This window comes from Antrostomus carolinensis, unplaced genomic scaffold (assembly GCF_000700745.2).
Source record: "Antrostomus carolinensis isolate BGI_N321 unplaced genomic scaffold, ASM70074v2 scaffold37079, whole genome shotgun sequence".
In the NCBI taxonomy this organism is placed as follows: Eukaryota; Metazoa; Chordata; class Aves; order Caprimulgiformes; family Caprimulgidae; genus Antrostomus; species Antrostomus carolinensis.
In genome coordinates, this window is record NW_010341227.1 from 1 (window position 1) to 12,023 (window position 12,023).

Below are 12,023 nucleotides of genomic sequence, written 5' to 3' on the forward strand. Positions count from 1 at the left end.
CGCGCCGTCACCCTCTTAAAATCAGTTTATTATCGATTTTTCCCCCCTAAGAAGGAGCCTCAGCCTCCTCCCCGCCTGTTAAAATACGATATTTTTGCTTTCCCGCAGGTTTAATGTGAGAAGGGGCGAGGAGGGAGCGCAGCGGAGAGGAAAGGTAAGGACTCGAGGTGCTGGGCATCCCTGAAGGTGTGAAATCCACCCCTGGCAGCATATCCATCCCGCTTTGCTTTCCACAGACACTCATGGAAAACCAGCCCTGCCTTTGGAATCACCTGCTTAAGGCGTCAGGGCTGAAATCCATCTGAATACATTGTCCTGACACTGGTCAGAGGCTCCTTGTTGGGGAACAAACTCATCCCGGCTTCGCTGTGTCGCTCCCTCTCATTTTCCCTGAAGCCCGTGCAGAATGGCAGCATTTCAATAAAAAACCTCTGATGTGGCTTAACTCGCAATCCAAGGAGGCTGAATCTTTGTGACGTTGATCAGGAAGGGAAGCAGGGCTTGTTCTCCTCACGCCGCTGTTATCTCTGAAGCTTGTCCCTTTCTAGGATGGTTGAGACGTGTCTGCTCCAACTGCGACTCCCACGTGGAAAGACAGAGCTTGGGAATCAGCCAGGGATGAGTTGTTAACATCCTTTCAGGTTGTTCTAGCAGAAACTATACTATAAACTATACTAAACTATCACCTAACATTTCTTTTACCCCAACATCTTAAAGCAACTCAATTTAAAAATTAAAAATTACGCCTTCGCTGGTGTCACTTCTCAGCACTCAAAAGTAAGTTAAAAATAATTGATGAGCAATTAATTTGTACTTCCTTCCTCATATAATTTGAGAGGGTTGGTTTGGTGGAGCTCCTTTTCCAGCACTGAGCTAGACACACACCTTTTTTTACTTCCTTTAAACTTAAAAGTAGTGTGCAGGTGTAGCTTTACTTGTCTCTGAGCTGCTGAGCGTGGAGACCAAGCGCGTCCGCGGTGATTTCTCTGTCCCTTCAGCCGTGAGTCGGTGGAGAAAACATCTCCTCAATTTTCCAGGGTTGTTCTGCAGGCTGGGGTCTGATGTTGACTGTGTTTCCTAGAGTTACAGCAAGGTTTTAGTGAATATATACTGGAGTGTGAGCCTCGGCGTTGTGTTTGTTGTACGTATCAGCTGAGTGCTGTTAATAACCATGATGAGAGGCCAGGCTGTGACAGGAGAAGGGGGCAGCCGAGCCAAGAACCTGCTGACTTTGCTGTTTAAACTCTTTCCAACTCCTCGTAGTCTAAATAGCTGGAAAGTTCCCAGCGTTTCAAGGAGGGAGATTGGAGACAGACTTGTTCTTAAGAGAAATAAGAATATTTTTAGGAATAGAAGACAAATAGATATTATTTCTGCTTTTTTTATTTTTTTTTTCCTTTTTGGCTATCTGCATTAAATAAAAATGAAGTTTGTGATATTGGACAACTATTTCTTAGTAACTATAATTATAAAAAGTGGTTTTTCCTAAGTTGAAAATGACTTTTGGAACGTCCTTAGTGCTTTTAGAGGCATTTAAAAATTGAATTGCTGACTCAGTTTCTGCTGTTTAAAGGAACACGAATGTGTAGGGTGAGCGAAACAGGAGCAGTGCAAGCGGGAAAGCCTAGGGAGGAGTTTACAAACGGGCTGGATATTTGAAACTTAGCTGATAATTCACAGCCTAAAGCTAATTTAAACTTCAATTATATCTGTAAATTCAGCTGGTTGAGAAACAGGGGAAGGTTTTACCTTCGGCTGTTGGGTTTGGGCAGATCTGGACACCAGTGGAAGTTCAGCTCGTTGCTTTTCAACAAATTTCCTTTTTAAATATTCCAGTTAACAAAGTGCTTTAGTCTCTAACTCCTTTAGAGCGCCTTTGCACCGTTAATTAAAATTTGGCTGGCTTTGTGGAAGCAGCCTGGCCTTCCAGAAGAATCAGCTAATCCAAAATGAGAGAACTTTCCCTATTAGGAAGAAAAATAAAAAGGGGTTGGTTTTTTTCCCCCTCCTTGATGTTTTCCATCCTGGAAAGTGCTGGGCAGCATATCCAAAGTGTTGTTTCAGGAGGTAAGGTGTGAAGACCAGCTCTCAGAGGTATTTTAATATGATTATATTATTATTATAATGATAATTATTATTATAATGATAATTATCACGTTTTGAGAGGTGGTCAGGCTGGCAAGCACACTGTATCCGAGCGCCTGCGAGAGTCGGCGTCCCCCGTTTTCCTCATCCAGCCTTGACAGATGATGGTTATTTAGATCATTGGGATCATTTCTTAAATCACTGCCCACGTTTGCAGTGCAGCTGAGGTTTCGTACCTGTAGAAAAAACCCCAAAAACCCTGTGATTTTGGGCCAGCAGCTCTTGCGCAGCATTTCCTTTTGCCAAAAGCCCGCTTGCTAGAATTTTTGGTTGGATTCTTCAAGACTGGCAAGAAAAAATGGATAAGGGTGAATAGTTTTGTCTGTTTTCTTTCCTTTTGCTTATTTTCTTCTTTTTCTTTGTTTGATTTTGGAGAGGCAGAGTGGGAGAGGACCGTGTGCTGGCAGATCTTTTGGATTGATGTCATGGGCTGTTGGAAAGAGTTCCCAGATATCTGGCTTCCTGGAGACAGGTCACCTGGAGATGTATGGAGGGTTGGACAATCCTTCTCTCATCACCAGAGAATTAAAATTCTCTCAGTGATTAAAATCTTTTTTGTCTTTCTTCCTTCCTGTTGTTTTCCCAAGCAGAAAGTTTGCTGAGAGGTGATGTGAAGGGTCAGGCAGTGCTGATTCCAACCCAGTTTTGTACAAAACAACCCCCCCTTTTTTTTGTACAAACAATTTTATTGAGCTTTATTGTAAAGGAAGTTGAGGAAACGGATTAAGAGCTGCGGGGTAAAGTTCAGAAACAAAAAAAGTGCAGTTCTCAGCCCGAAGGTGATCTCATAAAGATAACAAAACTCCCCAGTATTTATCTGCTGGTGAAAAACTGGCTCCACAAAAAAAACCTGCAGTCTGTTCCACATCATATTGTGTGTATATCTATATATATATATATATAGTGACTTTGCTTGTGGTGATTTGTCTACTCTAGAAACTGGATGGCTTCTACGGTGAGCCTGGGCAAAGAAACATTGTTGGAAGATGGAATGCCACCTGCAAAAAAGCCCAGGTAAATTTAATTATCCTCCAGTGAATTTCTTCTAATAAGAGCTTTATTTTTGGTTTTGTTTGGGTTTTTTTTCTCTCCATGGTTTTAGTTCAGGTCCTGTCCACCTGGAGGGTTGAACAGCACTTCTAAGGAGGACAATTACACAATTCAGTATGATTTTTTTGCATGTAAAAGCTAAATAATTCCACTTTGGAGCCTGCCCATACTAATAAGTAGGTTGTCTTGCGGTTTTCCTGGGGTGTACTCACCCTTCTTTCCATCCAAGGTCGCTGCTGTGGCTGCTGCAAGACTCAGAAATTAATTCATCGCCGCTTAGGAACAAGCGGCTCATTCATCCAGGGAGTTGTCTCCCGGTAATCTGGTTTATTTCTGAGTTCTGGAGGGCTGGAGAAGAGTTTCTGCGAAGGAGCCCCGGTCTCAAGGTTGATCCAGTGACCGTGGAATGAGGAGAAAATAGGTTGGGAGATCATTTTTTCCTCGCTCAGGGTAGAAACAAGTGTGTTTATCGTGGGAACAGGATGGCTCTTTTTGGAGCTGTCACTCTGGTATTTGTTATTATTTTGGGTTTCAGTCCCTGGATTTCTGGTTGTGTTTTTAGACGAGCTCATTAGCATGAATACTAATTTATTCTTTGCGCATGAGGCTCGCAGTCCCCAAAATGAAAACCCACTAACAGCAGAGACCTCAAGGAAAGGGTGAACTCGTCTGTTTTCATCGGCAGCAGCGGAGGGAAGGCGAAGCTCCATCCGTGTGGTATCGGTTTCCTTTCCCCTTCTCACTGAATATCACGTGTTTGCAGATTAAAAAAAAACCCATTCCTGACGAATGAGCTGCCTCCTTGGGCTGCTGCTTCCGTCCTCTGGGAAGCTGGAGCTGATCTCCTGCTTCAAAAAAAGCAACTTGAGATGATGAGGAGGAGGAGGACATCTACTTCATAAATAATAAATGTCAAATTTAAAAGCAATGTGCAGGTGTAAAGCTAGGAAAATAAGGAAGAAGGGAGGAGGAGGAAGGAGAACAGAGCCACGCAGCTCTCTGGTGAGACTCTCCAGATCTTCTGGGCTTCTGAAAGCTCAGCCCCCAGCGTCCTGCTGGAGGATGGCGTCACAGGGAGGGGATTTCAGACTCCTGCTGAGTTGTCTCCTCAACAAAGCGGCGCCCCGGGAGGCGGGGAGGTCCTCTCCAGCTTTTGCTTCCTCCCTTTTGTGCTGGGATAAACGGGGTTGCTGCCTTCAGACCCCACGTTTGGCACTTTATTTAAACCAGGCGTGGTCAGGATCGTGTTGATTCCCCGCGTTGGGGGTCTGGTGCTTTACCTCAGTGCGTAAGGAGGACGTAAGGAGGACGCATGTGTCTCTCCAACTCCTCATAACATATTCCATATCACTCACCACACCTTTCCTGCTGTCTCCAAGCCTTTCTGCTAGCTTCCAGGTAACTATTATTAACAAAACCTTCCTTATTCCAAATTTTAATCAAATTAGTTTTGCTTCAGAAACATTCCCGGGCAGTATCAACTTCCCCGGTAGCCGACTCGATGGCCAAATCCGTTGTAATTGCGTCCTTTGTAACGACAGGTATTTGTGATGCTGACCTCCCTTCTCCTCCGTCTCGAGACATCTTTCCATCTCCGATGTTACCACCTGTGTTACTTTCTCCTCTTGCAGGAAACTCTTGCCAAGCCTTAAAACCAAAAAGCCTCAAGAACTTGTTTTGGTGATTGGAACAGGAATCAGCGCAGCGGTCGCTCCTCAAGTCCCGGCGTTGAAGTCTTGGAAAGGTTTAATCCAAGCTCTCCTAGATGCTGCTATTGACTTTGATCTCTTGGAAGACGAAGAGAGCAAACGGTTTCAGAAGTGTCTCCACGAAGACAAGAACTTGGTTCACGTCGCCCATGACCTTATCCAGAAGCTGTCTCCGGTGAGCCTCCTTCTGCGTAAATATTTGGTACCCAGCCCCCGGCGTAGCATTTGGATTTTGGAAACAGCTAAATTTGGTTCTCCAGCGTTTCCCCGTCTCCAATAATTACTCTTTTTTACAAGGACCCACAAGTGCAGTTATTGTGCCAGGTTCCTGAGGCATAATCGTGCCGTGGGCACCAGCTTTTGGATATTTCCCTGGGATTACGTGGGGTGGGCAGTACCCGCCTCGATGCCGTACGTGCTCTGCGTTTGCTTTGCAAGGAGCCATAAATTCTGTGGGTAGTTTTTCCTCGAGTCGTTTAAAAGAAGCCAGGCTCTGATCTTCATCTCTCTCCCCTTTTCTCAGCGCACAAGCAACGTCCGCTCCACTTTTTTCAAAGACTGTTTATACGAAGTGTTCGATGACCTGGAATCGAAAATGGAAGATTCTGGGAAGCAGCTCCTTCAATCTGTCCTTCACTTAATGGAAAACGGGGCGCTGGTGTTAACCACAAACTTTGATAACCTGTTGGAACTGTACGCAGCACATCAGGGGAAACATCTGGAGTCTCTTGACCTGACTGATGAAAAAAAGGTAAATAATTATTTTATTTTATTTTATTTTATTTTATTTTATTTTATTTTATTTTATTTTATTTTATTTTATTTTATTTTTTCACCAACAACCTCTTTTTTCCACTCTGGCTTTTGCTGGTGAGGAGCTTCTTGTCCTTCTGTTCACTTGTTAAACACACGCGCGGCGTGTAGGTGTGATCTGACTCATTTCTCTGCTTTGCTTTTCCTCCCTGACCTCTTAATCTACGTGACTGGAAGTCCTTACAGGTTTATAAATAAACATTCTAATTATTGCACGCTTAAACGAGCTAAAGAGGAAACCGAGAGTGCCTCGGAAATGGCTTTTGGAAATGAAGGTTGAACTTCTTCGGAGCCTAGAGGAGCCAAGAAATAAACTTTGTAGGTTTGTGGTGTAATATTTATAGTTTTATCATATTTATAGAGTTTTATAAGAGTTTTATAATATTTATAGAGCTTTTACCCCCTTTTTCCGATGAATCCAGTGTATTGATTCAGTCTCTTCCCATGGCATTCACCCTTCAGCTGAAGCATTGACCCAAACGAGCGCCGTAGGCCGTGACGTAGAAGACTCATGACCTCTTTGAGGAGATGAGACAGAACACGAGGAAGGAGCCTTTCCTCTTGGAAACAGCTTCCCCAGAATTCACTAACATTTCTGGAGGGGTTTGTTTTGTGCAGGTGCTGGAGTGGGCTCAAGAGAAGAGGAAACTTAGTGTCCTCCATATCCACGGCGTTTACACCAACCCCAGCGGCATCGTCCTCCACCCGGCCGGCTACCAGAACGTGCTGCGCAACACCGAGGTCATGGTGAGGCAGCCTTGTCTGCTCTACGGGGTGTATTTTGGGGTCCACCAGCTGAATTTAAACACTGGGTGGTGAGAGAGGAAATTTTTTAATTCATAAAATGCTTGCCTTGACTTAAAAACATCGTTCCCTTTTTTTTTTACAGCGAGAAATTCAGAAGCTGTATGAAAATAAATCCTTCCTGTTCTTGGGCTGTGGTTGGACTGTTGATGACACCACGTTTCAAGCCTTGTTTTTAGAAGCTGTAAAGCACAAATCAGACCTAGAACACTTCATGCTGGTCCGGAGGGGAGACGTGGATGAGTTCAAAAAGCTCCGGGAGAACATGCTGGACAAAGGAATTAAAGTGATTTCTTACGGAGACGAATACGCCGACTTGCCCGAGTACTTTGAGAGGCTGACGAGCGAGATCGCCACGCGGGGCCGAACAGGTACCGGGGCTGACAGGCTGCGTGGGACCGAGCTGATGCTTTAAACATTGCTCATAAATCATGAAACTGGGGAAAAAGCAGCGAGTTTGGTACCTCCGAAGGTAAAACCCAACCTGACAGAACTTAGCCCCTGTGCTCTGTGCTGTGTTATTCCTTAGGCTTTTTTCTTTCTCTCTTCTTTCTTTTTTCTTTTTTCTCTTTTTTCCTTCTTTTATCTTTTTCTTTTTTTCTTTTTTTCCCTTCTTTTTCATTTCTTTTTTCTCTTTTTTCCTTTTTCTTTTTTCCTTTTCTTCCTTTTTTCTCTTTCCTTTCTCTTCCCTTTTTCCTTTCTCTTTCCTTTCTCTTCCCTTTTTCCTTTCTCTTCCCTTTTTCCTTTCTCTTTCCTTTCTCTTCCCTTTTTTTTCTTTTTTCTTTTTTTTTCTTTTTTCTCCACACAATAGTCTGTGAGTGTAGCTGCATTTAGGATTTATTTTTATGAAATCTCTGTTACAGCTTAAATAACTCTGCTGCCTATTTTTCACGCGCAGCTGCAGTTTTTTATTCCCTTCATAGGGAAAGGGAAGGGCGTTGAGTCTCGCTGACCTTTGTGCTACTCGGACCAAACTAATGCTTTAAACATTGCTAATCAATCATAAAATTGGGGAAAAAGCAGCGAGTTGGGTACCTCTGAGGATAAAACCTGCACACTCACCCCGTGTCACCCCATCCTTGCTCTCTCCTAGGGGTGCCTAAGGAGGGACAACATCTGAACGGCTCCGCAGCTGCCGAGATCAAAGGTAAAACTCCCCCAAACCCCAAGAGGCTTCGCCCTTCGTAGCTCCTTTACGACTCTCCAGCGGGTTTTTCAGAGCTTTTCCTTTCTCACAGGACGCAGCACCTGAGCACCAGCCTCGCCCCAGGATTTGTGCCACAGCCAGAGCTTCCCTAGGACGAGCCAGAGCCGACAGCTCGTGGGCCCACTGCTGTCGAGCGGGCGCTGAGCCGAGCCGGGACACTGCAAGCACAAGCCGGAGCCTCTGAGCTCAGACAGACGCCTGGTTTAACACAGTAAAGTCCTTTTATCGCCGTCTCCCCGAGGGAGCTGCAACCTCCTCCGATTTCATACTTAGTGCTTTTGTATTCTGTACTTTCCATTAAAAAAAAAACCAATTAAACTTGAACATTTTGCTTTGGGGCTGGTTTTGGTTGGGTTTTTTTTTTTTTATTTTTTTTGGTTGTTTTTTTAATTAAAACTCTAGTTTTTCTAGTTCTGTCTTTACACTATAGAGTATTTTATACGTTGAAGTTTATATTAAAGGCTTGTTCACTTAAAACTTTTGGCTGGTGTGTGATTTACGCACCTCACACAGACAGGAATTTGTAGGAAATACATTTTGTTATTGTTTGTTTGTTTTGGTTTTTTTCTTTTACACAGAGAACAAATTATGAAGTAATTTTATTTCATATAAATTATGTCTTTTAGCAGACAGCATTCAATTTATTGCACTAGAGCACATCTGCAATACAGAGTTACAAGACATCGTAAAGAGAGTTTTGTATTCTTCAGTGTAGCACTTCAGACCGGGATCAAGAGGCACTGGAAATGGGGGTGGGGGGGGAAGAAAGGGGGCAGGAAAGCAGCAAGCAGCCACCGTTATCTTCCAATAGTAATTTTTATCTATTTCTTCCTTTTTACTAGCAAATCACGCTGAGGCCAGCAGGCAGGAGACAGGCAGGGGCTGTTTTCCTTCTCCAGCCATGATTACCACTATGGGATCAAGGTGTTGCAGCTCTCCGCTCCTGCCTAAATACATGGTGAGTCCCAGTGATACTAAAAACAGAGACTTTAAGGCAATTTAATAATCTAATTTTAAACATTTCCCCTCCAAACCCAGCGCAGTTTTTGGTTTATCAGTTTTGGTGGAGTTGCCATAAGCAGCGATATTAACAACCAGATTTTTAAGCAGCGGCCATCCTGCTTGTTCCTGCCAAAAATCACTGCTGCATCCTCCCTAAGCTGGTCTAAAAACAACAAAAATCAAAAGCAGCTCAAGAAAAAAAAAACCCCCAAAAAATCAAAAAATCAATCTCAAAAGCTTTCAAAACTCCCCCCCAAAAAAAAGCACAGCAGGTCCTTGCGCTGCTCGTTTCCCCACCCCGTGCAGCACGAACAATACAAAGCTCTGGATTCAGCCTCTCCGGGCGGGAGCCTGCGTCACTTAAAACAGAACGAAGGAATCCAGGGGAAGGGCTGTTGCTGGATAAAATACATTTTATCCAAAAAAAAAAGGAAAATTAAAAAATAAAAATAAAATACCCTTCACGCCGCTGTCCCTTCGTTCTGTTCTGCACTACACGGGAAAGACTAGTCGGTAACGGGGTAAAGCATCGTTATTTGTTTCTTTTTGGACATCTGCAAACAGCGATTTGGTGGATTGTTGTTGGTTTTTTTAGGCCTTCATGAGCGCTGCGACCACAGCCTTGGCGTTAAGGCTCCGGAGATCACAGTAAGTTTGTCCGGTACCAACAAAAACGATGGGTTTGCTCGTGATGTAGGTCATGGAGATGGCGGCACCAACCTGCCGAGGACAAAGAAACACCGTTAGTTTACAAATCTGGTGTCAAAAAGTGGGTTAAAAATTCAGTGTGGAAATTAAATTTAACAATTCCCATCTTTCCAGTCACCAGCGGGAAAGGCCGCGCGGAGCCGTCTCGACGGTCTCCTCACCTTGTCATCGATGGTATCAAACTTGGTGAGGACGATCCCATCAATGAGCCGCGGTGTCTGGGCCATGGAGTGATCAGCCAGGGCCTTGTTGAACTTGACCTGAGGGACAGAACAGATCCAAGAAACAAATCTCTGTTAAAACCAACAGAAATGGGTTTTTTTCCCCTCCTCTCAATCTTTCAGGAAACAAAACCTCGACGCTCACCAGCTGATCCACAGCCTCATTTCCCACCAGCGCTTCCCCAACGAACAACACCAAGTCGGGAGCGTTGACGGCGATGAGTTTGGCCAACGCCGTCATCAAGGGAGCGTTGTCCTGCATGCGACCCGCTGTGTCCACCAGCACCACGTCAAATCCCTGGTTCCGAGCTGGAAAAACAAAAACAAGGATAAAACAGGGTATTTCCCCCAAAAACAGCATCTTCCACCATCATTTTATCCACCTACCGTAGGAGATGGCCTCCATGGCAATCCCCGCGGCATCTTTGCCGTAACCCTTCTCGTAGAGCTGCACCATGGTCCTCCCGCCGTGGTTCTCCGGAGGGTGCAGGGCGTTGAGACGCCGGGTGTGAGTACGGAGCTGCTCCACCGCGCCCGCCCGGAAAGTGTCACAAGCGGCGATGAGGACGCTGAAACCGTTCTCGATGAGCCAGAACGAGATCTGTAGGTGACAACAGATCAAACAAAAACCCCTGGCCTGACCTCATCACCCCCGTCCCACAGAACCACGAGGATCCTTATCCTACCTTGGCCAAGTTGGTGGACTTCCCAACGCCATTGACACCACAAAAAGTGACCACGTAGGGTCGACGATGACGTTGGGCGTCCATGACATCGCGGAGAACGTCCACGCGACGCTGGGGCTGCAGGATCTGCACTAGAGCCTCCTGCAGGGCCTGTTTCACCGTCGAGGTCACCGCTGGGAAAGAAGGAGATGGAAAGAGAACTTGTCACGTCTTGAGGAACATTCCTGAGCTCCCAAGCGTGAGGCCACGTGGTCACTTACTGGTGAACGTTCCCATCACCTTCCCTTCCAGTTTTTTAGCCACGGATTCACAGAGCTGGACTGCGATCTCAGCTGCCACGTTCTTTGCTTCGAGAAAGAGACAAGAGAACAGAGTTAGAGCTGCTGAGAAGGTGACACCAGCGTCCAAGGAAGGGTGGAATCAGCATTCCCCAGAGGTGAGACAAGAACCTACCACGGTTTCTCTGGGCAAGAACATCCCAAACCACAGGTTGGGACGTTGGTCGAGTGCAGGGAACCATCCCAACAAACCCCCTCCACAGCAGATCCAGACATACCAATCAAGTGATCCTTCATCTTCTCCAGCACGGGGTCCATGTCCTCCCTTGTCAAGCTCTTGGAGCCCACCAGACCTTTCAGCATTCCAAACATCCCCCCCAGGCCACCCTTCTTCACGCTGTGGGCAACAGAGGAGTTACCTTCAGGGCTGAGGAAGGAATTGTCACAAGCACACACCAGTTTGTCCCCACAAATCAAGAAGCGTGTGAGAAGCAGGAAACCCTCTATCTAACCTGGGTTTTGAAGGATTCTGGAGAACCTTCTCCTCTTCAACTTCATCATCGCTCTCATACTCAAGGTCGTAGAGGCGGCCGGGCTCCCGATTTCGATCCCCCAGAGCCTACGAGGGAGGAAAAGACTCAGCTTGAAAACAAGCAACCGCTTCGGGTCACCCACCCCCGCCACCCCCCGCGAGTTGCCAGCGGCAGGACCCGGGCTCAGCGGTGGATCCCATCCGGGGCTGGAGAAAATCTCTTCAGCAGCAGAGTTACGATTCCCCATTTCTCCTTCTGTCCCAACCAACCCTGGGGACCACAGGTTGGGTTTGTCATCCCCAAACAACCCGTTTCTAACCTTGACTCTTTCTTACTATTTCAGGGTCGAATTCCTCCGCGGGAGGAGCCTCGGCGTTCCCGTTGGTAGCGGAGTTGCTGTAATCGAGTACTTTGGCGTTAGAGTTCCCCAGATCCCACACTCGGGGTTTCTTTCCCTTTTCCTTCTGGGCCTCCGGTTTTGGAGATTTGCTGAAAACAAAACAAACAAACAAACAAACCCCCAGGAATGTGGTTTTGTTTCAGCACAGGTGAGGCAGCAGCAATCACCTCCTTCAACAATGGGAAAATTAAAAGCTGGGATGACCCAAAAAGGGAAAAATTTCGGCTAAAGCTGGCGGATTCCGAAGCTCCCGAGTTGATTTATTGGAATTTTAACCCCGGCTCCTTTAATCCTGTGGCTGCTCCCTCGAGCCAGGGATCAGCCTGCGGGAAAAGCCTCCCCGAAACGGGCTGTGGGGCTCTCCCCGGGCCCCATTACCCCTCCGGGACCCCCCAGCGTGCCCACTCCCAGTATTTCCAACAAGGGGGGAAGGAAAAAGGGGAAATAAAGGGAAAGGGGGGGGAATA

At 46.1% G+C, this 12,023-nt stretch overlaps 2 protein-coding genes across 2 annotated transcripts; one reads left to right on the forward strand and one right to left on the reverse strand.

Moving 5' to 3' along the window:
* Positions 1–3,088: 3,088 nt before the first annotated feature.
* SIRAL1 (SIR2 antiphage like 1) lies at positions 3,089–7,912 on the forward strand. The gene is made up of 7 exons (XM_010176428.2): positions 3,089–3,159; positions 4,827–5,079; positions 5,428–5,655; positions 6,336–6,464; positions 6,607–6,892; positions 7,615–7,668; positions 7,743–7,912. The coding sequence occupies exons 1-7, from the start codon at positions 3,089–3,091 to the stop codon at positions 7,910–7,912; spliced, it is 1,191 nt and encodes a 396-aa protein (XP_010174730.2).
* Positions 7,913–9,202: 1,290 nt separating this feature from the next.
* On the reverse strand, positions 9,203–11,645 carry SRPRA (SRP receptor subunit alpha; the record flags this gene model as incomplete). Its single annotated transcript, XM_010176429.1, has 9 exons — positions 9,203–9,450; positions 9,600–9,698; positions 9,805–9,968; positions 10,047–10,260; positions 10,346–10,518; positions 10,606–10,692; positions 10,902–11,020; positions 11,136–11,242; positions 11,492–11,645. Coding segments are annotated over 9 exons (1,246 nt in total), but the record flags the coding sequence as incomplete, so codon positions are not given.
* Between the last annotated feature and the right edge of the window lie 378 nt (positions 11,646–12,023).

Excerpts from the sequence above, each read along its gene's own strand:
- SIRAL1 (XM_010176428.2), top strand. The coding sequence starts at position 3,089 with ATGGCTTCTACGGTGAGCCTGGGCAAAGAAACATTGTTGGAAGATGGA. Across the intron at positions 5,080-5,427 it reads TTATCCAGAAGCTGTCTCCG|CGCACAAGCAACGTCCGCTC; the intron begins GTGAGCCTCCTT and ends CCCTTTTCTCAG. Across the intron at positions 5,656-6,335 it reads ACCTGACTGATGAAAAAAAG|GTGCTGGAGTGGGCTCAAGA; the intron begins GTAAATAATTAT and ends TGTTTTGTGCAG.